Source organism: Enhydra lutris, unplaced genomic scaffold (assembly GCF_002288905.1).
Source record: "Enhydra lutris kenyoni isolate GAN:26980312 unplaced genomic scaffold, ASM228890v2 scaffoldscaffold9, whole genome shotgun sequence".
Classification (NCBI taxonomy): domain Eukaryota; kingdom Metazoa; phylum Chordata; class Mammalia; order Carnivora; family Mustelidae; genus Enhydra; species Enhydra lutris.
Window position 1 is genome coordinate 79,172,374 of NW_019154093.1, and position 24,828 is coordinate 79,197,201.

General features: G+C 43.8%; 1 protein-coding gene across 1 annotated transcript in view; it reads right to left on the reverse strand.

The window, feature by feature from the left end:
• Window positions 1-24,828, reverse strand: part of LOC111143039 (calsequestrin 2) — a 65,183-nt gene that overhangs the window by 34,754 nt on the left and 5,601 nt on the right. Inside the window, exons 2-4 of the mRNA XM_022496470.1 lie at window positions 4,471-4,555; window positions 1,656-1,756; window positions 145-256 (exon numbers count right to left, since the gene is read on the reverse strand). Coding sequence (XP_022352178.1) covers window positions 145-256; window positions 1,656-1,756; window positions 4,471-4,555 — 298 coding nt within the window. The remainder of the gene's footprint in view (window positions 1-144; window positions 257-1,655; window positions 1,757-4,470; window positions 4,556-24,828) is intronic.

A 24,828-nucleotide genomic window follows, 5' to 3' on the forward strand; every position in this document is an offset into this window, starting at 1 on the left:
ATTACACAGGGTGTGAGGACAATTTTCCCTTTATTCCACCCAGCACCGGATATGCTGATGGCCCATCCTCTTCATCAGCAGCATTCTAAATAACTGGTGGGGAATTTAGCCTTTAGACTCACAGGTGGGGCTCAGAAAACTTACACTCCGAGTCCTCACTCTTGAAAAAGCCAATGAGTTTGATCTGGTCCTCAATGCGTTCGAAGGCTTGGACCTCCAGCTTGCTGTTGATGATCTCCACAGGGTCTTCAATTAGCTGAAATGCCACACACATGTACACAAGATATGTTCAGTGAGAAAAATGTTCCCTCCTCAGTGGGGACATCAGGCACACACGTAGGACGCTTTGGCAGGGAGCTGTGGACCCCATCCTCCTCCAGAGCACACAGCAACAGTGCCTTCTGAGGAATCAGCTTAACTCAAGGGGTAGGCTGACACTAGACAATTCTATTTCTCTTCTCCATTATCAATTTCGGAATGGCATGTGACCCAGCTCTGGCCAGTGACTCTTCGGGTAGATTTGCTGAGAGATTTGGGGAAATTCTCCTTTCCTTCCAGGAGAACAGTGGAAGCCAGGTCCTCTCCCCTAGCCCGCACCACTTGTTGAATATGAATGAGGAGATGTGACATATCAGCTCCAATCACTGGTTGTCTTACAAGCAACTAGAAAAGAGTCAGCTTGAGGACAAAGCCAACACACTGAAGAGAGCATGATCTCTGATTTATCAGTCAGTCTAAAATCTGCCCTCCCTCTGTTGTTCCATTTGTGCTTTTTGTGTAGTTGGGCATGAGTTCTGTCATGTGCATCTAAAAGCCTCCAGTTAGCTGATAGAGATTGGCCCAGAATTTTCTGTTGCCTCCCTCACTTTTTTTTTTAGGTCTTGCAGGGATGGGTCCAGGAGAGAGCCAGGCAGAGTCTATGGGTGGTTTTTTTTTTTTGCAGGAGGTGGCTTTCCACTCACTTCTGACTCACTCACTCTGGGTTTTTGAGGCCATGAGGAAAAGGCACCAGGCCACCGTGTGTTAGCTGGTAGACAGGGAATCATCGGTATGGATATGATTTACCTGCACAGGAATCTGTTCAAAAGCATTCAGCTTCATGGCTATTATGGAAAGTATGAGTTTATCTATGGATAACATAGTTTTATAGTGTTGTTCCTCTATGTGCCTGAGCAGATGGCTCTGAGAGTGTTGTACCCCCATGGCCGAGAGGGACTGTGATATTGGGAAGCTCGTTAGCCCTGCTCTTTATCCTGCTCTGACGGTAACTCAGCTGATTATTACTTCATCTTTGGGTGATTATCCACCTCTTCTTCCCACTCTCCCCAGCTCTTCTTCAGAAGCCCTAGAACAAAGCCAAGGGGATTTCAGGAGATGGTGGTGTCGAATTGCTAAGAAACTTAATGTGTTACTACAACACAGTCCCGATTAGTGACCCCTAATAAAACAATTTCTGAGGTAACTTAAGGACCAGCTTCCCACCAGAAGAAAATAGACTGCAAAGTAAGTCCTCCTTAGTTTTTTGCGAAGCCCAAGGAATCAGTCTTAGACCAGGACAGATTATCCAGCTTCTTGGTTCTTACTTTGGGATTTCACTTTCCTTTATATTTGAACCCAAAGAGCCCCAGGCAGGAGCACTGTGCATAAATGCTTACATCCAGAAGAAATTCCACCAGGACGTCAGCAGCAAACTCGCCATCAAACTCAATCGTACGATCACCCTTAAGAACATACAGGCTTCCTTCTTCATCAAAACCTGGAAGAAACAGAGTCCACAAGACAAGGTCATTCCAATGCAAGAAGAGCCATCCTGTGGGCTGACGTCTGGCTCAGGATACCTCGGTGATAGTGGGGTCAGGATCAGTGGGGCCAGCATTCAACTTAGGATCAGTTCCTTGAAAACACCCTTGTAAAGGGTGCCCAAAGCACATGTTTAAACTGAAATCGTTAAGAACCAGCAGCTCTACCAGGACTTCAGTTTGAAAGAAAAATCTATTCTCTACCCTACCACTGCTTTAATTTTCCAAAAATATTGCCAACCCTATTCTCCCTACCAAAAGTTTCATTGCCCCCTGCCCACTTGACTTCTTAGCCAGGCATTCCAGATTCCAGTCCCTCCACAACCTAGCACCAATTCTACCCTTCACATTCTCTCCTGGGTAGACTTGCCCTCTTAATCCCCTCTGCATCTTCCTTGCTTCTTGCCCTTGTGCTGATGTGAGAGGGTGTGTAAAGGAAAAGTCACAGATATTCTCCTGGTTCCCCAAATTTGGAATGACTTCTACCCTTGCCCCCTGCACCCTGATCCTGGTCAGTTCCTTCGGGTCTCCACTTTGGACTCATTTTTCCCAAGAAGGCCACCCTCTTGCCACTATTGTTCTTCTCTTGGCTCCATTTACAGTACTCACCGGAACAGAAAGCTCTCCAAAGGCAGAACCAAGGTCCCCTCAGCACCCCAGGATCTTGCACAGAGCCTGGACACATCAGGGACCCCAAAAATGTCCGTGGCCAGAATGAAAAGTTTACTTTTCTATCATCGCTGAATTCTGCACATCTTCTTTTTCCCAGTTAGCTGATAATGCCACAAGGGAAGGTTCTGCATCTTTTCTACCCTCCATTGCTCCTGGCGTAATACTGTGTGCTTTAACAAATGCTTGCTGGAAAACTGTTTCCCCCAGGAATATTAAATAACCGAGGCTGGCATTTAGTTCAACTGCATGGCATCCTTGAATCCTTAGATTAATTTTTTTCCAAGCTCTCTATTAGCTGGAGAATGCTTTCTCCAATTGAACTCTCCTGCAGAATCTCTAGGGAAAAGGAGGCTGGCCCACCGCCTGCTTTTTCCCACCCAGAGCACGTCTGAAGAGCCCAGGGCACACCCTGGAGCACCATTTGTAAACCCAAAGGGCCGCTGTACCAGGTATCCTTGAGGCCAGCAATGACTGATCATGAAGGGTACCTTGGGAACATCAGCCGATATCCCGATGTCAGATTTTGCTCTAAGTGAGGTCAGTTGGGAGGCTTTTGTAGTAGTTCAGGCATAGCCTGATGGAGACAAAACTCAGGCAAATGGAAGAGAGGAGAAGATGAAGGAGCAGCTTCACAAAATACAACTCTCTTACAAACTCCGAGAACTGTTTGGTTCAAAAGAACCTCCCCCAGTTCCTCCAGGGTGAGCTTTTCAGGAAAAAATCATGTCGATTTTTCAAGCTCCATCCACTGGGAGAATATCCTTTGGTCCATTCTTATGAAAGCTCTCCCAGCTTGTCCCCTGGCTAAATTTTTAGATCACTGGAATACTAGTGCTTTCCTCTAACTAAATTTACTGGAAGTTCTCCCAAATTCAGCTTCCCATGAAAACAACAGGAAAGAAAACTAGGAAATCAATAAATTCTGGAGGAAGAGAAACATGGCATTGAATTGCTTTTGACGGGGGAAAGAGTTAACACACTTAGTTCTCCTGCTCAAAGGGAAAACATATTCCTTTATTTGTCTCCAGGGAAAACGATAGCCCAGACATTATTAATAATTCATTATCATTTTATAGTCATGACTTTTTATTTGTATCTAACCTAAATACAGTCGCAAAAAATTTAAATCTTAAAAAAAAAAAAAGCTGGTCTTCTTGAAAATATAATAAAGGACAATTGTTTGTAATGCCCTCAGATAATGAACTTCCATGTACCTGATGCCACTACTAATCTTTTCTCCCCCACTGTGTTTACTACTCCAAATCCAATTAACCTTTCTTCAAAGGTCCTGTTTTATAACCTCCTGCTATTTTTAAATAGCCGTTCTTCACTGGTCATGCAGAAATGGGCAGTACCCGTGTGTGGGTGTTCAGCAAGCAGAGGAACTCCCCATATTCTCTCTCTCTCTCTTGGTATTAGGGGTGTGAGATTCTTAAAGTGCACTTGGACTTAAGCAAGACACATGGACACAAGATATCCCAACATGCACTGTGCAGTCGCATCACCGTGCCTCATCTAAATGCTACCTCTCGCCCTCAGCAATTATGCCCAGCTGAGGTTTAGCTTTACACGTAGAACCACTGTGACCCCAGAGTCACTACTATTACTGCTATCTTGTGTTGGCTGCTTAATTCATGAGGTAAGGAAATAATAGTGACGGGAGAAGAGATTTTTCTCTTCCCCAGAGAGATCACCATGGCAGTGACATAAAGAGGCTAGGCTTTTAACCCCCTCTAGGAGCCAAAAAGAAAGGTTTGCCTCTTTTGCGTCAGTTTCTACGATGATGTAAAGCTACATTAGATCATTCATGTGAAATCATTCAATTCAGGCCAATACTGCTTTCATGAAACTCTTCCCCATCCCGAGAATGAGGTGTGCAGAATCATTTCATATTTGCTTAAAAACAGTCCAGCTATCATGCACAAAGAAATGAAACTGTACTCTTTTTTTGCAAGACACATTCATTTCTTCCTGGTATACCTCAGAAAGCCCCACTTACCCAGTTTCTTGGCAAGCTTGGCTTCTTTCTTGGCATCCACCGTCACAAAGCCTATATCTTTATGTTCCAGGACCTGGGCCACAAGCTGAAGGAGAAGACAAGCCAGAGGGTGAGCAGACCGAGGGCAGAAAGATGGCAGAAAACATCATGGGATAATATTATGACGTAATAACGAGAGGATTTTCCTCCATATGTCCTGCTAATCTGACCAATTCAAACAGCATAAAGGGATTCCATGCTATCCCCTCAGCAGAAGGATGGTTTAGCAGAAGGCTGAGAACCAAAGAGAGAAAATGTGAGAATCCTAAGATATAGGATTTGGAAGACTATATCCACTGTCCCATACCCTCCTCTGCCCTCAGGGTGGATAAACTTTGGATTGAGGAGGTAGGACTCAAACAGGAAGCCAAGAATACTTGGATGACCATGGATACATGACAAGAGGCTCAGAGCCCCTTGCTAGCCACCATTTGAACCTGGAGTCAGGTGGTGGCACGAGAGTTCACAATGTGCCCTGTGTGGTCACTTAATCGTGCCCCATCTAAATCCTCCCTCTCGGTCTTGAAAAAACTGAGGAACACCAGAAAAGCTGAGGAAAACAAAGGAGACTGGTGTCCCCAATACCCAAGCACAGTTCTTGAGCTCCCTCAACCCCTGGGCTTGTGGAGTAGGAATGTGCACTGTGTGTGTCTGGCCGATAGATCCAAGATGGCCCCTGAAGTGTTCCTGCGGCCCACAGAGGAAGAACCAGTGGTACACTGGAACAGAACCATCAGCCACAACAGGGAAGAGGATGCAGCGGTGTCCTAGGGGGACAGATGGCTGGAAGCTACTCTGGGTAGACATCAGCACAGATGATGATGTCAAGTGCGGGACTGGCATTGTGTTAACCTCCCTGAAACTCAGTTCTAAGGAAGCAGGGAGGCCCTGACAGACTGAGGTCTAAGTCCTGCCATTTGGCGAATGGGGTCTTAAATAGAAACAGTGGAGAAGCTACCAGAGAGATCACAAAATATTAATATCATTTTTCTTTAAACTTTTTTAAAAAGGTAATTGTAAATTACTGTGCAATTCTAAGAAATAATACAGAGATCCCTTGTACATCTTGGTTTTCCCCAAAGTAACATCTTGCAAAACTGCCATACAATATTGCAAACTAGACTTTGGCATTGATATGGTCAAGGTACAGAATATTTCCGTAACCACAAGGACCCCTCATGTTATCCCTTTATAGTCCTATCTGCTTGTTCCTGCCCTCATCCAACTTCCTAAAAGATTTCTATAAACTTTTCACTTCAAGAATGTTATATAAGTTGAATCATGTAGTATGTAACCTTTTCGGATTATCTTCTTTAACCACCATATTTCTCTGGAGAGTCCTTGAGATTTTTGTGTATATCAAAAGGCCATTTATTTTTTAAATTGCTCCATGGTATGGAGGTACTACGGTTTGGTCAATTAGTCATCCTTGAAGGACATCTGGGTTGTTTAAAGTTTTTGGCTATCATGAAGAAAGCTGCTACAACCACTAATGTGCAGGTTTTTTGTGAAGGTTGGTTTTAATTACTCTAGGAAACATGTTCAGGAACGTGATTGCTGAGTATAGTAATTGCATGTTTAGCGTTTAAGGAAACTGCCAAACTGTCTAACCAAGTAGCTGTACATTCCCACCAGCAACGTAGTGATGATTGATCTAGTTCTTCTACATCTTTGCAAGCATTTGGGGTTGTCATTATTTTTAATTTTAGCCATTTCAACAGATATGTAGTGACATTTCATTATGGTTTTAATTTGTATTTCCCTAATGTCTAATGAGGCCGAACATTTTTCATGTACTTATTTGACATCTATGTCTTCTTTTCCATGAAATTCTTGTTCAGGTCTTTGCCTATGCATTAAATGGGTTGCTTTTTGATTGTTGAATTTTGAGAGTTTTTTAATTTTAGCCCTTTGTCAGAGATGTGGTTTATGAATATTTCTCCCACTCCATAGCTTATCATTTTTATCCTGTTAATAGGATCTTTCACAGAAGAAAAGTTGTTAATTTTGATGAAGTCCAATTTATCAGTTTCTCCATTTATAGGTTGGGCCTTTGGTGTTAAGTCTGAGAACTCATTGTCTAGCCCTGTATCCTGAAATTTTCTCCTAATTCTTTCTCTAAAAAATTTTTGTGAAAAAATTATTTATTTACTTGAGAGAGAGAGAGAGAGCAAGCAGAGGGAGGGGTAAAGGGAGAGAGAGAATCCTGTAGCAGACTCCCCACTGAGCAGGGAGTCTGATACAGGGCTCCATCCCAAGACCCTGAGATCATGACCTGAGCTGAAATCAAGAACATGATGCTTAGTGGGTGCGTGGGTGGCTCGGATGATTAAATGGCTGCCTTTGGCTCAGGTCGTGATCTCCAGGTCCTAGGATTGAGCCCCATGTCAGCCTCCCAGCTCAGCAGGAAATCTGCTTCTCCCTCTGCTTCTGCCTCTCCCTCTTGCTTGTGCTCTCTTTCTCTCTCTCTCCAATGAATAAATAAAATCTTTAAAAAAAAAATTGGATGCTTAACCAACTGAGCCACCCAGGTGCCCCTCTTTTTCTAAAATTTGTATATTTTTAATTTTACTTTTAATTTCATGATCCATTTTGAGCTATATTTAGGTAAAGTGTGAGATTTATGTTGAAGTTCTTTTTTTTTTCTGTTCAGCACTATTGTTAAAAAGTCCATCTCTCGGTATTTACCCTAAAGATACAAACGTAGTGATCCGAAGGGGCACGTGCACCCGAATGTTTATAGCAGCAATGTCTACAATAGCCAAACTATGGAAAGAACCTAGATGTCCATCAACAGACGAATGGATAAAGAAGATGTGGTATATATACACAATGGAATACTATGCAGCCATCAAAAGGAATGAAATCTTGCCATTTGCGACGACGTGGATGGAACTAGAGGGTATCATGCTTAGCGAAATAAGTCAATTGGAGAAAGACAACTATCATATGATCTCCCTGATATGAGGGAGAGGAGATGCAACGTGGTGGGTTAAGGGGGTAGGAGAAGAGTAAATGAAACCAGATGGGATTGGGAGGGAGACAAACCATAAGTGACTCTTAATCTCACAAAACAAACTGAGGATTAATGGGGGGAGGGGGGTTGTTGGGGGGATTATGGACATTGGGGAGGGTATGTGCTATGGTGAGTGCTGTGAAGTGTGTAAACCTGGCAATTCACAGACCTGTACCCCTGGGGATAAAAATATATTATATGTTTATAAAAAATAAAATAAAAAAAAATTAAAAAAAAACATAAAGGAAGCAAATGATAAAATGGGGCAAAATGGCAACATGAGGGGAATCTGAATAAAGGGCATAATATTCCAAAAAAAAAAAAGTCCATCTCTCCTCCATTGAATTGCTTTTGCACCTTTGTGCATATCAGTTGACATAATTATATGGCTCTATTGCTGCTTTCTCTCTTCTGTCTGCCAATATCACATGGTCTTGATAGCAGTAGCTATAAAATAGACCTTGAAGGTGAGTAGACTGCCTCTTCCCAGATGATTTTTTTTTTTTAAGATTTTATTTTTATGTAACGTCTATACCCAACATGGGTCTCAAACTCACAACCCCAAGATCAAGAGTTGCATGTTTCCCTGACTGAGCCAGTCAGGCACCCCCACACGATTCTTCTTTTTCAAAGTTGCTTTAGCTAGTTTAGTTTCTTTGCATTTCCATATAAAATTTGAATAATCTTGTCTATAATTACAAAAAATGTTTCTAGGATCTTCACAGGAATTGCATTGAATCTTTAAATCTGTATGTTAACTTGGGGAGAACTGACATATATACTCTATTGTCTTCCAGCTCATGAGCATGGTATGCCTCTCCATTTAGTTAGATGATCTTTGACTTCTCTCACCAGCAGTATGTAGTTTTTAGCATACAAGTCTTATGCATGTTTTGTTGAGTTTATACCTAACTATTTAAATGTTTTGAGTGATTTTTTAATAGTATCATATTTTAAATTTTGATGTGCATGTGTTTATGGCCAGTAAATAGATATAGAATTTGTTTATGTATGTTTATCTTGCATCTTGCAACCCTGCTAAACTATTATTAATTCTAAGAGGTTTTTGTTTTGCTTTTGCAGATTCCTTTGGGTTTTCTATGTAGACAATTGTGTCATTTACAAATATGGACAATTTTTACCCCAATCTGTATGCCTTTCATTTTTTTGTGTTCACTTACTGCACCGACAAGAACTTCCAACATTATATTGAATAAAAGTAGTTAAAAGTGGACATCCATGCCTTGTTCTCATTCTTAGGAATTTGTCTACTTTTCCTTTCAGTTCTATCAGTGTTTGTTGCACACATTTTGCTATTTTGTTCTTTGGTGCACATAACTTTAAGATTTATTGTTTTCTTGGTGGAGTGACCCTGGATCTATTTGGCTCTACAGTCTGTGCTATAAATCCATCGGCTTCCTCTTCTGTGGTTGCTTCTCTCATTTTCTCTTCATCCCTGTCTCCCTTCACTGTTGCTGGCATCTGTGGCTTCTCCCTTGGATTTCCTTCCTTGTTATAACTTCTTTGAGGACCTTCTTTGCCTATTCATTCTTCCTTTCTTAACCTTCTCACATGCTCCTCATTCTCTTTCTTTCTCTCTGCTCCTAACCACTTCTGTTCCTTTAAGGCTAAGCATATTGGTCACAGCTCAGAAGCTGCTCTGTGGAGTGCCCTTGGTGACTAGGGGGTGGAGGGGCAGGCAACAAATGGCACCACCTGCCCCTCAGGCAATTTTCTCTCCTTTCTTGGATTTTGACAAGACTAGGGAAGGCTTAGGATGAAAGACATCATCATCAGTGTTTATGTGATGACTCATCTGAGCTCTCCTGCAATGCTTAAACAGGCCCATCTTTCTGCAAAGTCACTTGGCTTTTGTCTATGGCCTTCAACTTATTAGACAAGGTCATTTCTGAAATGTAGACATACAAGCCACTCTGCCCTATTTAGTGTTATCAAAATGTTGATGTAAATGTTCCCTTGTCTATCATTCAAAATTAATGATGGTGAGACCTAATGGCTTTGTGATATTAGTAAGTTTCCCTACTCCTGGAGCATGAGCCTCTAGCAGTGGTTCCTAAGTGGCAGCATGCATTTAAATCACTGGCTAAAATGGGGCTTCCTGGGCCTCTGCACCAGAAAGTAGAGAACAGAGCTGGGGTGGGGTTCAGAAATGTATGTTTTTGTAAGCCGCACTGCCACACCCATTGATTCTGACATAGCAGGTCTCAGGCCACACACCACACTCTGGAAATCACTGCTATAAAAGATTGTCAGTTCATCCAAAAGTGATACGGTATCATGTTTTTCAACTGTGACCCTCAGGCCCCTGCTTGGCTCTGTTGACCCCTCTGCCTTAGGCACAGGAGAGAAATGCTAATTACAGTAAGAATATAAGTGATGAACTCTGAGAATTGAACAGAAGTTTTACCCCTGACCTCTCCTAGGCATACACCACCATGTTTTGTTGGGCATTAGGTCGCTGCAAAGGCATGCCTCCCCTAGGCATGGAAAGCATGGCATCTATCACCTTATCCGTGTTTATATGTGACTTTTGAACCCATATGAGTGAGAGATGCTGTCTCAAACAAGCTCGGTCCTGTTTCTTGGGTTTCTTGTTTAACTAAGCATAGTCAGCCACTATCCTAAAAACAGATGGACGAACAGAGTTTGTAGTGACAGATGGGCCAGAAACCCATGTTAGCTGAGACCTGTGTACCTCCTCCTTGGCAATCGTAGGTGCAGTCCCTGCAGTGTCCCATCACTCTGCTCCCCAACCTGATTAAGCCCAAAGCCTGCCCACTTGAGCTCTGTCATCACTCCCGTCAGTCCCAGCAATCACCCCCATGGGCTGAGCCAAGGGTGGCCAGGGCTGGCGGCAACCCAAGAGAAAGCAGTGAGGCTGGATTGGGGGAGAAGTTCTGTGGTGAAAGACTGGGCCCTCCTGGGCTGAGTCCTGACATGACCCAGGCCCCCCAGGACCAAGAATCCCTACCGAGCTGGTGGGGCCAGCCAGACTCTCCAACTTGGCTCCATTTTGTCTCCGCCTTTGCTCTGATCTTAAATCTCCAGCTCATATATTCCTTTCTCCACTCTCCTGCAGCCCAGTCTCACTATGCTCTCTCAGTTGCTGCCAGCCTTGGCACCCCTGGTTGTAAAGCCAGCTCCAGGCTCATCTTTCACTCCAGCTTCCTTTCTGTGAATTCCAAAGCCCATGGCAGGGGCATGACACTCTGACACTGACTTTGCAGTCATTAGAGTCATGTATAACCCTCTTCTGCATTGTCAATCTTTCCTCCCTAAGGACACCAGGACCCCATTTTGTGCCTCTGGTCTCTCGTGTAGCAGCTTAGAGACTCAGCATACTTAAATGAATGGATGGACTGGCCCAAGCACTTTCTAAGTTCAAGGGATTTTGAATCAAAATAGGAAGAGGCGAGTGTCACTAATTATAGTGATTAAGAGTTACAAATATGAGTCAGAGAGAAAAAACAGAGTCAGCATGTCTCCTGAATTCTCAGAAAACTGGAATATTCTTTTCTGATCTGATTACAGTTTTCCCCTGTTGACTTATAATCTTTTCCCCACTGGTTTTGTTTGATTGGTTTGTTACTTCTCAGATGGTCTTATCTATTGTCTTTCCTAGAGAATGGGGTTGTCACACACAATGGGGTTGGTACACACAGCCTTGGGTATTGGCGCAATGCCCGTTCTTTCCAGAAACATTAGGATTTGCTTTGACCCCAGATGATTATTTTGACTACAAACTAACTTTACAAACAAACAAACAAAAAAAAGTAATACTAGATTATTTGCATAAGTCAGTGTAAATAAGTAGATATCCATAGTATACCCTTTCTCTCTCTCTTTATATTGCATCATATAGGTACTTATCACACCATTGTTAACTCTGCAATGACGGAATCAAAGTAGATCTCATCTTTAAATGAATAAATGAATCCCATCTTTATTTCCTTCTTATGTGTGGAGTTGGTTTGGTTTGTTGTTGATTCTCCAGTTCTTTAAGGTGTAGAGACAGCTGCTGTGTTCTGGATTTTTCAGTTTTTCTGAGGGAGGCTTGGATGGCTATGTATTTTCCCCTTAGGACCGCCTTTGCTCTATCCCATAGGTTTTGGACCAAAGTGTCTTCATTCTCATTGGTTTCCATGAATTGTTTCAGTTCTTCTTTGATCTCCTGGTTGATCCAAGCACTCTTAAGCAAGGTGGTCTTTAGCTTCCAGGTGTTTGAGTTCCTTCGGAACTTTTCCTTGTGATTGAGCTTCAGTTTCAAAGCATTGTGATCTGAGAATATGCAGGGAATAATCTCTGTCTTTTGGTATCGGTTGAGTCCTGATTTGTGACCCAGTATGTAGTCTATTCTTGAGAAGGTTCCATGTGCACTTGAGAAGAATGAGTATTCTGTTGTTTTAGGGTGGAATGTTCTGTATATATCTATGAGGTCCATCTGGTCCAATGTGTCATTCAATGCTCTTGTTTCTTTATTGATTTTCTGCTTCGATGATCTATTTCTGAGAGAGGCGTGTTAAGATCTCCTACTATTAATGTATTCAGATCAATATGACTCTTTATCTTGATTAACAGTTTTCTTATGTAATTGGCTGCTCCCATATTGGGGGCATAGATATTTACAATTGTTAGATCATCTTGGTGGATAGTCCCTTTAAGAATTATGTAGTGTCCTTCTGTATCTCTGACTACAGTCTTTAGTTTAAAATCTAATTTATCTGATATGAGAATCGCTACCCCGGCCTTCTTTTGAGGCCCATTGGCATGAAAGATGCTTCTCCATCCCTTCACTTTCAGTCTAGGTGTATCTTTAGGTTCAGAATGGGTCTCTTGTAGACAACATATGGATGGGTCCTGTCGTTTTATCCAATCTGCAACCCTGTGCCGTTTTATGGGCGCATTTAGGCCATTCACATTGAGAGTGATTATTGATAGATACGTTTTTATTGACATCGTGTTACCTTTGAAGTCTTTCTTTCTGTAGATTGTCTCTATATTTCTGTTCAATGCTATTCTTAGGATTTTCCCTCTTTTATAGAACCCCCTTAATATTTCCTGCAGTGTTGGCTTGGTGGTTGCATAGTCTTTTAAGCCTTGCCGGCTATCAACATAGACAATATGTCAGAAAGAGAATTCAGGCTAACAATTATCCAGGCAATAGCTAGGTTGGAGAAAGCCATGGATGACCAAACAGAATTGATTAGGGCCGAGCTGAAAGCGACCAGACAGGATGTTCACAATGTTAGGACAGAGCGAAAAGCTACCAGGGCTGAGGTTCACAATGCTCTCAATGAGTTCCAATCTAATCTAAATTCTCGCAAAGCTAGGGTAACTGAGACAGAAGATAGAATTAGTGATCTGGAGGACAAACAGAGAGAAAGGATTAACAGGAAGCCTGGAACAAACAGCTTAGAAACCATGAAAACAGAATCAGGGAAATAAATGATGCCATGAAACGTTCCAACGTCAGAATTATTGGAATCCCTGAAGGGGAGGAGAAAGAAAGAAGTCTAGAAGATATAGTGGAACAAGTTCTTCATGAAAATTTTCCCAATCTCGCGAATGGAACCAGCGTTCATGTACTAGAGGCCAAACGGTCTCCACCCAAGATTATAGATTCCAGAAAAACATCAAGGCACCTGATAGTCAAATTGAGGAATCATAATTGTAGGTATAATCTCTTGAAAGCTGCTAGGACAAAGAGGCTCCTTACTTACAGAGGAAAGCCCATCAGAATAACGTCAGGCCTGTCCACAGAGACCTGGCAAGCCAGAAAGGGCTGGCAAGATATATTCAGGGCACTAAATGAGAAGAACATGCAGCCAAGAACACTTTATCCAGCAAGACTGACATTCAAAATGGATGGAGAGAATCCCATCTTTAAATAGTTTAGCCCAGTGGTTAATAATACAGTGCTTGGTGTCAGAGACCTGGATTCCTGACTAGATCACAAGTGCTGGGACTCTGCTACAAAATATGGACAATAACAATATTTATTTCACAAGGCTGAAGATTAATGAGATAATGCACGTAAAGTTGTTGATACAGTGTGGCAGGCAGTAAATGCTTAATAAATGTTATTTTTCTTTCTTAATATTATGACAGCTGGATAAGATTCTGGACCTTGTGCCAATTCAAAAGAACCAAAGCCTAATGTATTGGAATGGAAAGAAAGCAAAAACTATTCATCCAGGACCTGCTATGATCGAGGTATGTGCTCAACGAAAGGGTGTAAGATACAGAGTGTGAAGAACTCTGTGATTTCATTAAGAAGGAAGCTAATGAAAAATTAACTGGTAGATACAAAAAGACAAAAGGTAGAAAACAAGGGTTATGGAGAATTAGAGAGAGAGAGAGAGCTCATGGGCAGGGAAGTCAAATCACACAGAGCCTAGTGGGCTGTGCTAAGCAGTGTGGATTTACCTTCCATACAATCAGAATGAAATCTAAAATCCCTAACACGGCCAACACGGCCCTTCATGGTTTGGCCTGCCTGCTTCTCCAACCTCATTTGGGGCCACTCCACCTCTTACTTAATACACTCTTCCTCAGTTCTTCAAACTGTCAAGCTCTTTTCTACCCTGGGAGGCCTTTGCATGGGGTGTCTGTTCAGCAGTGCTCCCAAGCCCTAGGCTGGGCACCAGCTGCAGTTGCCTCCAGGGAATGCCTTGTTCTACCCACAGAAAGGCACTGAAGGTGCTCTGCTCCCACTTATGTCGTTCCCTCTTTCTAGAAGTCTCTTTCTTCCATTTGTCACCAACTCCAACTATCTTGGAAGTCTACACATAAACGTCAGCTCCTCAAAAGACATGCCCTGACCCCTCGTCTGAATCAGGTGCCCTTTGTATTCTTGTCTGAGGCACACTATAGTTTTCCTTTGCACCTCTTTCTCAATTTATAAAGGACGCCTTGGCTTATATAATCACTTAGCTATACTTACTTATTATATAGCTGTAAACAAAGTGTCTTTGTCTGTTTTTCTCCCCCCTGCTCTCCCAGTAACTGACCAGAATGGATCTCAAAAATATTAATTCCTTGCCTTCAGTACAATCTCATTTGAATTGTAGAATCTAAAAACAAACAAAATAAAAAACAAAACTGAATTCATAGATACAGAGAACAGATGAGTGGTTGCCAAAGGTGGTGGGGGTTGGGTGAAATGAATGAAGGGGGTCAAAAGGTACAAACTTCCAGCTATAAGAAAAGTAAGTCCTGGGCATGTAATATACAGCATAATAGGCATAGTTAATAATACTGTATTGTATGTCTCAAAGTTGCTAAGAGGATAGATCTTAAATATTCTCATCACAAAAAAATTAGTAACTATGTATGGTGATGGATGTGTTAGGTAAAGTTACTGTGGTGGACCATTTCACAATATACATAGGTATCAAATCATTATGTTGTACACTTAAAACTAATACAATGTATGTCAGTTACGTCGCAATGAAAATTGTTTCATTGAAGTGGGCCTGGGTGGCTCAGTCACTTAAGCCTCTGATTCTTCATTTTGGCTCAAGTCATGATCCCAGGGTTGTGACGTAGAGGCCCAAGCTGGGCACAGAGCCTGCTTAAGATTCTCTCTTTCTCTCTGTCCCTCCCCTGCCTTTCTCCCTCCTTCATTTAAAAAAAAAAATTATAATAAATTTGTTTCATTGAAAATTTTCATAAAATAAAAATAAGATTTTAAAGTCATCTGATGACATTAACTGATAGAAATGTTATATTACTAAATTCACCTGTAAAATGAAGAAGTGATGAACACTGCCATATTTTTGTCGTGTCATTCAAATTTAAATTCCTGTCATTTAAATCCCAAATTCATAGGATGAACATCCAACTCCTGATTGCCAAGAAAATCTACTTTTATAGATCCAAAAACCTGTCCTGAAAAGAATTATTACTCTCTTTTGTTTCTGTACACTGAATATATTATGATCTGCTATCTGCATGGTATATGAAGTAGTCTATAAATTATAATTTTAACGGACTATGTGCCTCTGGTAGGAACCATCTTTACAACATGGTGTGAAAATTTTTAAATTAAGCAATTTCATATGGAAATTGAGATTTCCAACTTTCCTTGAAAAATCAGAAGAACTGGAACCACATTGCTACCTTGCAGTAAACTAAAAACACAATTAGTTTCTCAAGGAAATGAATGAATGCAAGAAGATACTGCTTGGGAGAGGAGAGGCCCCCTAGACCTTGAATGGCGAGCAGCACATGGATAAGCAGAGGCCAGCAGCAAGGGCATCTCAGGAGGACAAGATGGCAAAGCAGAGGTTTGGAGATGCAGATGTACAGGGAGGGTATGGAACTGAGAGGTTATCTGAGGGTGCTGAATGGAGTGGTATATTTAAGGCATACAAGAAAAAGAGGGTAGGGGTGCCTGGGTGGCTCAGTGGGTTAAAGCCTCTGCCTTCGGCTTAGGTCGTGATCCCAAGGTCCTGGGATCGAGTCCCACATTGAGCCCTCTGCTCAGCAGGGAGCCTGCTTCTCCCTCTCTCTCTGCCTGCCTCTCTGTCTACTTGTGATCTCTGTCTGTCAAATAAATAAATAAATAAAATCTTTAAAAAAAGAAAAAGAAAAAGAGGGTAAAGGATTTGAATATGAGGATGAATGGTTCTGAACTGGGGGTATTTGGGTAGGAGAACAATACAGCTAACCGGAGTTGGAGGAGGGTCTATTCTGACCGACAGAAAGGAGAGTGCAAAGGAAGGGTGACCCGCTGAGAGGCTGATGCGTTGTCTGGGAGAGGACAGGTCTCAGACTGAGACGGTGGCAGGGTATGGAGGTAACGTAGGAAATGATGTTCCAAGTGTAGAGTCAGTCCAACTAGAGCTCTTCCATGGCTTTGGAGAGAGAAGGGAGGGAGACCTCACAAGAAGAGGAGGCGAGATGGTTCCAGGGTCCCCAGCCAGGGAACGAACGGGAGAACGAAACACTGACATCAGCTGGGGCATGCCAGACGCGGAGGCGAAGTTCTCCGTTTCGATTTAGATGTAGTGCGTTCATGGCAATCCAAGTCCTGCCAAGAGCTGGAGGTGTCAACCTGGCGCTCGGGGGAGGGGTCCCAAAGAGAGAGGTGGAGGGGAGAGGTGGGGGCGGAAGGGCAGGTAGCATCTTCAGGGAGGCCAGGGTGTGAGAAAACCACAGGGTGGGAGACTGGCCGTCTCACAGGAGGCAGGAGCAGAAAGAGGAGCGCGCCCTGGAGGCATGGAGGCCTGGGGGAGGAATCGGAAGACAGGGAACACAGTGTGGGGACTCCAAAGTCACAGCAGGGGAGAAGGTGCAGGTGGCCGGATCAAATATTGCAGGGAGTCATGGACAGTGGGACCACCACTAGGTCTCTCCTTTCAGGACTGGTAAGTCACTGGTGACCTTTCAGAGAGGAGCTGGGCCAGAAGCCAAAGCACTGGGAGTTAAGCATTTGAGTGGGTGGCAAGGACATGTTAGAGCAGGTGTGGATCCCTGGTTCAAGAAGTTTGCCCATGAAAGGCAGGAAAGAGTCATCCAGCCGCACCAGGGGGCACATTCCGAGGGCCGTGTGACCGCTCCCCAGGCCTTGGGACAGCAGATGCAGACCATCAAGGACCCTGTGTTTGACCCTCCAAGTGCAGTCCCTTCATGGCACCCCTTACCTCCCGGGATGGACTGAAGAAAGCTACATTGGTGCCACATCTCATGGTCAGAGGGAAGGTGGGGAAGGCATGGGGAGGTTCCGTTAAAGGGAACTGAGAGTTGGGGTTGGGGGGTACTTTCTGCAGGATCAAGAATCTGAAGAAAATGGAGTACTGAGGAGCCTGGGAAAAAAATGTCACCGATCTTTGCTCAAAGTGAACGTCCCTGAGGCTGGTCCTTAAAAATATCCCGGCCACAATGCTGCTCTTTCCTTGTAAGCCAAAAAGCACCCTGTTTTCACCCACTATCCCTCATACCATCTGGCAACGTGTCAAGCCATTCAGCAACTGTGTGTCCTGCCTTGAAACTGGAGAGCTGACGTTTATCCCCAGTAATCTCCCAGCACTTTCTGCCACCTGCAGATGGGGCCCGGGCTATGTATAGCTGGGCGTTGGCACGTGATGGCTCCATGCAGGAGGCGGGCGAGGGAGTGGAACAGCTATTTTATGAGATAGAAGTAAATATTGGGACTTCTTGAGGCTGGAATGGGTGGCCTCCGAGAGAGCTTTAGGGCAAGAGGGAGGCTGTTGCTGGTTTCTACTGGTGTTCTTAGGCTCTGTCTTTTGTCAATGCCAGGGATGAGACCCAAGAACCAGAGCTGTGTGTTCTTTCCACCATGCTGAGAAGCAGTGTAACAGTAAGAAAAAGAGCACCCATTGGGTGTTTTCTATGTGCTAGATACTGCTCCAGTCCCTTACATGGATTATCTTATTGGATCTTCCCAAAATCCACAGAAAGCAGAAGTTTGTAGTTGAGGAAATGGAGGCGTAGAAAGGTCAACCAACTTGCCCAAGGCCACACAGCACTTAAGTAACATAGCTGGGTTCCAACCTGACACTGTGGCTCCATTTTCAGAGATGATTTATTCATTTGACAGAGAGAGAGTGCGCACAAGCAGCGGGAGCAGCAGAGGGAGAGGGAGAAGCAGGCTTCCTGCTGAGCAAGGAGTCCAACATGGGGCTTGATCCCAGGACCCTGGGACCATGACCCTAGCTGAAGGCAGATGCCCAACCGACTGAGCCCCCCAAAGCGTGTGCTTCTTGTGGGGCAATATTGAGGGCTGCTGTTTATATGTCCTGTTCACCTTTTCCTGTGAATACAGGAGACGCTCTCGTTTCCTTCATAAATAAATAGGGAACGTGTGGTCAGATCGTTTGGGGTCCTGAGCCAAAGTGGCCGTGCATGTGGGTGTGAAGTAGAGGCAGGTGAGCATGTGAGGGAGTACCTGGTGGCTGGCCTGGTCTGCCTCCTGCCCAGCACACAGCAGATGGTGAGGAGCGGCCTGCCTGGCGTGGGGCAATGGGCAGCAGGCGGACACTCCTGGAACAGGCTCTGTGGGCACTCAGAAGCGGCTTTGGCTGGCGGGGCCCAGCACACTGCAAGATGGCGCACTGGCCATCTTCCCACATGGCTGTCCAAACAGAAACGGCTTATCTGGATAAGACTGCATCCAGTTGCTAGAAGAGGGAGCCTCCGAGGCTCTCGGGTACAGACTCAGTGCTTTGGAGGGCTGGCTTTCTTGGTGGAAGAAGTCACCTTAGATGCTAAGGCTGAGCTGTTAATGATATGAAAATCCTCCAGACCAACCAGAGGTGTCCAAACTATAAAAAAAGGGGGCTGCTGTTTTGAAAGAAAAACCATGTGATTCTGAAACATCTTATCCCTGAATTTTTCATCTTACTGCTTCATCTTATGATAGTTTTTTAAAAATATTTTATTTATATATTTGACAGACAGAGATCACAAGTAGGCAGAGGCAGGCAGAGAGAGAGGAAGGGAAGCAGGCTCCCCGATGAACAGAGAACCCGATGCAGGGCTCAATCCCAGTACCCTGGGATCATAACCTGAGCCGAAGGCAGAGGCTTTAACCCACTGAGCCACCCAGGCACCCCTTATGATAGTTTTATAGTGGAGACTTTCATGGTATCTCATGTCTCCACTTAAAAAATGTATAACATTGGTAGAAGGTCTACCTAAGGGATATCATGGCCAGACATCCTGTTTGGAATCAAGTATTGGACTGAGAAAAGAAAGTTCCAATGGTCTAAAAACTTCTGAATCAACAGTGTGTTTTCCATCTTGTAAAATCTCTATTAATTCTCTAGGTGGAAGGAGAACTGATCTCCTTCCATCAATTCAAGCCATGATCTTCTAATAGCACTTCTGTCTTTCACCATCTGCCCCTGGGAAGTGCACGGTAAACTCTCATCAAATATTTGGGAGGCACTTGGGCTCTAAGGAGATCTGCAATTTCAGAGCGGGCATGGGTATACATTGTCTGAGAGAGCACTGGTTCTAGGGGAGGATTCGTTCCCACAGCCAAACCAAAATAAGACTGACCTCATCTGATTTTACAGAGGGCAGCAGGTGCAAGTTTGGAGGATGCCATTTTTGGGCAGTGAACAGTTGGAAGAAATACCTGAATCTTGTGTGTGTTGCTATTCTCTGCCCATAGTTCCCACATCATTCCATCTGTAGATTTACTTGACTCCCGCAACTTCATTTTGCCTTCCTCTCTTGGGGTTTAGAAATGCAATCATAGGGACATTTGCCAGTGCTAAATAGGTCTGAAGGCAGGGTCAGCCTTGCAGAGGCTAGAGGTTTCTGCCCATGCTGGATATATACTTGGGACTGAGTGTCCTGTGGTTTAAAAAAAAAAAAAATCAGTTTTACCCATTTTTCAGTGGGATTAAGCAAGGATGACAAAAACGTTCCTGGATATGACAGAGTCAATCTAATTTTATACTTTTCCACTCTGCTTCTTTTAATTAATTTAACTTTAAAGAGAGATCAAGGAGAAATATATTTTCTGTATATGCAATAGATTTACCATTGTTTGCCTTTCCTTCCCTCTCTTTTCATCCATCCATTCATCCGTCCATCCATCCATCCTTCCATCCACCCATCCATCCAGTGTTTGCTGGATTTTTATTAAATCCCAAGTAGGCGTGAAGCATTAGCCCATTTTCTCACACTGTTCATTTCAGTTTAACCTAGTCCAACTGTACAATTAAATGTTGCTCAAGTGTGGGTGAAAATCCAGAATACAAACTAAAGACACTTGTCCCTGTCTAAGCTGGCACTGCTTACAAACACAAAGCAATCCCTCTCAGCTGTTCTTTGGTGTCATGGAAGGAACCTGTCATTTGGAACCAAACAGATATGAGTTCAAATCCTGATCTACCATTTTATAGCTTTGTGACTTTGGGCAATTTCTCCTCTTAACTTTTGGGATCATTTCTTTGCATGCATTGTGGAAAAAATGCTGTAAGAATTAAGTAAAATAATATACATAAAGCACCCATATTGGGTACGGTTTATGGTAAATTCATAGTAAGTGCTATCTCCCTTCTCCTTCTTCTCTTCTGTTCATTTAACATTCACTCAACAAATACCACTGAGTGCCCACCATGAGCCAGACACTGATGTAGGTGCTGACATATGGCAATAGAGGGAACATTTTCTCTTGCCTGTGTGGATTTTACATTCTGTAAGGGTGTCAGATAGTGGGCAATGTGTCAGCCTAGTGCTATGGAGAAAGAGTAGGGAAGAGAGGTTAAAAGGAGTGCTCAGAGACTGAGCTATGTAGGAGGTCAGGGAAATAACTTCTTTTATAAGGTGCCTTTTAAAGCAAAGAACTAAAGGAAGTGAGTTCTTAGCATTAATGAAAGAACATCTCTTTAGCTATAGAGAGCCACGTCATCTGTATTTTTTTAAGATTTTTTAAAAGATTTATTTATTTATTTGTGGGGGGGACAGAGAGAGAGGGAGAGAGAGAATCTTCAAACAGACTCCCCTCTGAGCTTGGAGCCCGACCCAGGGCTTGATCCCAGGACCCTGAGATCATGACCAGAGCTGAAACCAAGAGGCAGCTGCTTAACTGACTCTGCCTGAGTCTCCCAGGCACCCCTCCCCTGCATCTTGTAAGGAAGCAGGTATAAACATGTGATGGATAAAGGAATGAATATTTCTCTTTGGGTGGTCACAGGGCCATTTCACATGAATATTTCTCTTTGGGTGGTCACAGGGCCATTTCACATTATAGAACACTTACTATATTGCTCTAAGCAGATTTCCCATAGTTTCCTGTCAAACACTTTAAAACCCACACATACAAACCCGTTAGTATCCCATATTCTCCAGGGTTCTCTGATTTGCCATTTCTTTGTGGAAAAGGGTAATGTGACATGGCAACCAAATAGATGATTTTTTTCCTTTCTGAAGGTACATCCTGTACCCTGCCCAAAGCTTACCCTCTGATCTGGCCTCAGAAAAACCCATAATTCCACTGGAAACCTCTCAAGTAGGGTAAGACTTCCCCTGGCCCAAATATCCCCTTTTAAGGAGGTCCAAAATGTTAGTCCCTGGCTCTGAGAGGGGACGGTGGGCGAATACTGGTGCTTGAGTCCTAGGGCAGACCTGAACCCCTACAACCCTAGAACCAAATTATGGCATCAGTTCAAACCAGAGGTATGTCAAAAGACCAAAGATCAACCAGTTGGAACCCGATTCTGGTCATCTGGAAAATTTCTCTAGCCCAAGAGACCACTGCTGTGCTTGGTAAACTTTAATCCACCTAGGAATCACTTGGAGAATCCCATTTAAATGTAACAAGCATCCAGGTGATGCTTTGCTCGCTGCTCTGGGGTCTGCATTTTGAGCATCAATTCTCAAGTGTCTACAAGCTTGGCTGCACATGAGAATTACCCACAGAGCTTTTAAAAACTGATATTTTAAAAACATCTCTTATCCCATCACCAATTTAATCAGTATCTGGAGGGAGGAGACCCAAGCACCAGTATTTTTTAAAAAGATGTATTTGAGAGAGAGAGGGAGAGAGAGGAAGAGTACACATGCAGGTGGTAAGGGGTGGGGGGAGGCCGAGGAAATGGCAGAAAGAGAATCTCAAGCAGACCCCCCTCTGAGCAGAGAGTACAATGCAGGGCTCTATCTCAACCCCGAGAACATGACCCTGAGATCGTGACCTGAGCCAAAACCCAGAGTTGGATGCTCAATGAGCTGAGCACCCCAAGGCACTGGTATTGTTAAAAATTCTTTGGTGATTCCAATATGCAGCCAAGGTTGAGAACTATTGCAGTTAGCCTAGAACATGGTCTAAATTTCAAGCAACAGGTGAAGAGAATTAGCATTTGATAAGCACTGGGTATATTTCAGGTACTCCTTTAGGCATTCTACATAGATTAATCTCCTAGTATCAGCGTAATAGTAATCAACATAACAAGATAATATCTGATTCTTGTATAGCTTCTTACAATTTTTTAAAATATTTAATTTATTTATTTGAGAAAGAGAGAGAGAGAGACAGTGAGAGAGAGCATGAGCGAGGAGAAGGTCAGAGGGAGAAGCAGACTCCCCGTGGAGCTGGGAGCCTGATGTGGGACTCAATCCCGGGACTCCAGGATCATGACCTGAGCCAAAGGCAGTCGCTTAACCAACTGAGCCACCCAGGCGCCTGCTTCCTACAATTTTATAAGAAATTTTTATTCACATGCATTCCATGTAAGTCTTTTAACTCACTGGCTGAAACCACATGATTGGTTTAATAGATGAGTGAAATGAGGTGCCTATCCGTGACTTGCTCTGGATCAAAAAGCAAGTGTGAGAGAATTTCACTCTGAGCTCCAGTTGTCTGCTTTTCCTGAGCATGGCTCCCTCATCTGAGGTTGGATATAAGAGGCCGGCCATGCTCAGAAAGAGCACGAGAGTCATGTCAATGACATTGGGCATACTGCAGGGTCTAAAATGTTGTGTCACTCACTCCTAGCCAGAGAGATTTCACTGATATGCAAACTGATTTGGAGACTAAGTGCTTAATAGAGAAGGGAGCTCAGTCTGTTAGGGACTTTGGTAGACTGGGAGCAGCAGTATCAAGAGACTTCCTTAAGTAGCAATAGAACCCAGAGCCCTACACTGACCAGGATTCTGATTCTTGATTCTGCTACAGATGCTGGAACCAGCCTCCCCCACCCCCCACAGGGCATAATGAATAATCTGTGTCAGAATCACCGTCAAAAATTATTGGAAAATAATCTTCTTACCGGCACTGGAAAATTGGTCATAACAACAAGCTGTCTTCCTACTGGTAGACAGGGCATTTCCAATCATCTTATGTGATGATGTGCATTCAGTATCTAAGAGGGCCTGGGAGAGAGCCACCAGGAAGGTTGTGTGTGGATGGCAGCAGCTTTTATGTGGTGAGTGGAAGTGGGACCTCTTAAGCAGGAAGAACAGAAGGTCCCTGCGTGGGGATGCTCAGGAGCAGCCTCTGACCTTGCACCTTAGCTAAGGGTCTGTTGAAGAATACCAGGAGACTTGGGTCGACCTGGCATGCAGCTAGCAGGATGCAATGGCTATTCCTGCAAGACCCCAGGCTGCCTGCCCATCTAAGAGACCTCGCTCATCCTAAACAACCGAAGCGGTTGTCAACTGCTCACAGTGAGGAAAGCACAGCTCCTTCATCTTCTGTTCACTGACTCCATTCATTCATTCATTCATTCACGTATTCATGCTGACGTGACTCAGAGTCTGGTAAGGGCAGTGCATATTTGATGAACTGATAGTTCTGTTCAGGGATTCACATTACTTATTTTCAGGCTCTAAAACATTCTGTAACTTGCCTGAGTAGATCTCCCATGGTTTCTCCTAATCCAATAAATGTGTATTGGTTACAGGTTGGCCTATTCACTCGCTCCCCCAAAACACACATACACAGTTAATAGTGTCATCTTTGAACATGAGATGTGATATAGAATGCCCAGAGATCCTGAAACCAAGGTCCATGCACGTTTCCTTTCTCCTTTCCTTCTAGAGGTGCTGAAGTAGCAAGACATCGTTTCTCTATGGGCACGAAGCTCTCTAGGAAAAAGTTTCGGTCCTCTTTCCTTTCTCCTTGTTCAGGCTGGAATGCTGTTTTCCTGGAAGTGGAGTGGTGTAGAGGAAAGGCAGTGGGCTTTGGACTTGGGGATAATATCCGTGTGAAGGCAGGTGGGGACAGGAAGAAGTAAACAGTTCCCATACTTGCTTGGGTGTTTGGAATGCCAATCCCAGGGAGCTAAGGAACTCCTAATGTGGAAGCCATATTGCTTATGCACAGCCCCCTCTGCCATCCTTCTGCCTCCTTCTGCCATCCAGTACCCTACACCCCCAGATCATTCATCCAGCTGTGTTTTTGACTCACAAGCAGATTTTGGTCCTTGCCCATATCAATTTGATTCCATTTGCTTTTTTCCACTTCCTCTATTACCAAGTTTGCTTTGAATTCAGGTTGCCCTCCGGAGGTTTCCAGTCCAGAGGGAGAACTTCCACATATGTCTCCTTGGAGAGAAAGAGTAAGGTAGAAGGAGCTGGAAGGAAACTGGAAGCATCCCTCAAAGACGGCACCAGAACTGAGAATGTGGAAGAAGCCCAGTTCATAAATGGTGCGGGTGAAGTGGCTGAGTATATCAAGAACAGACTCAGCAAAGTCGTGGAGATCAGAGGGAGAGCTGCACATGGTGGGCAGACATCAAGAATCTGTGAGCAAGGGCAAGTCCCCTCTGCCCTCTGGGGCTCAGCTGGCTGAGAATAAGCAACAT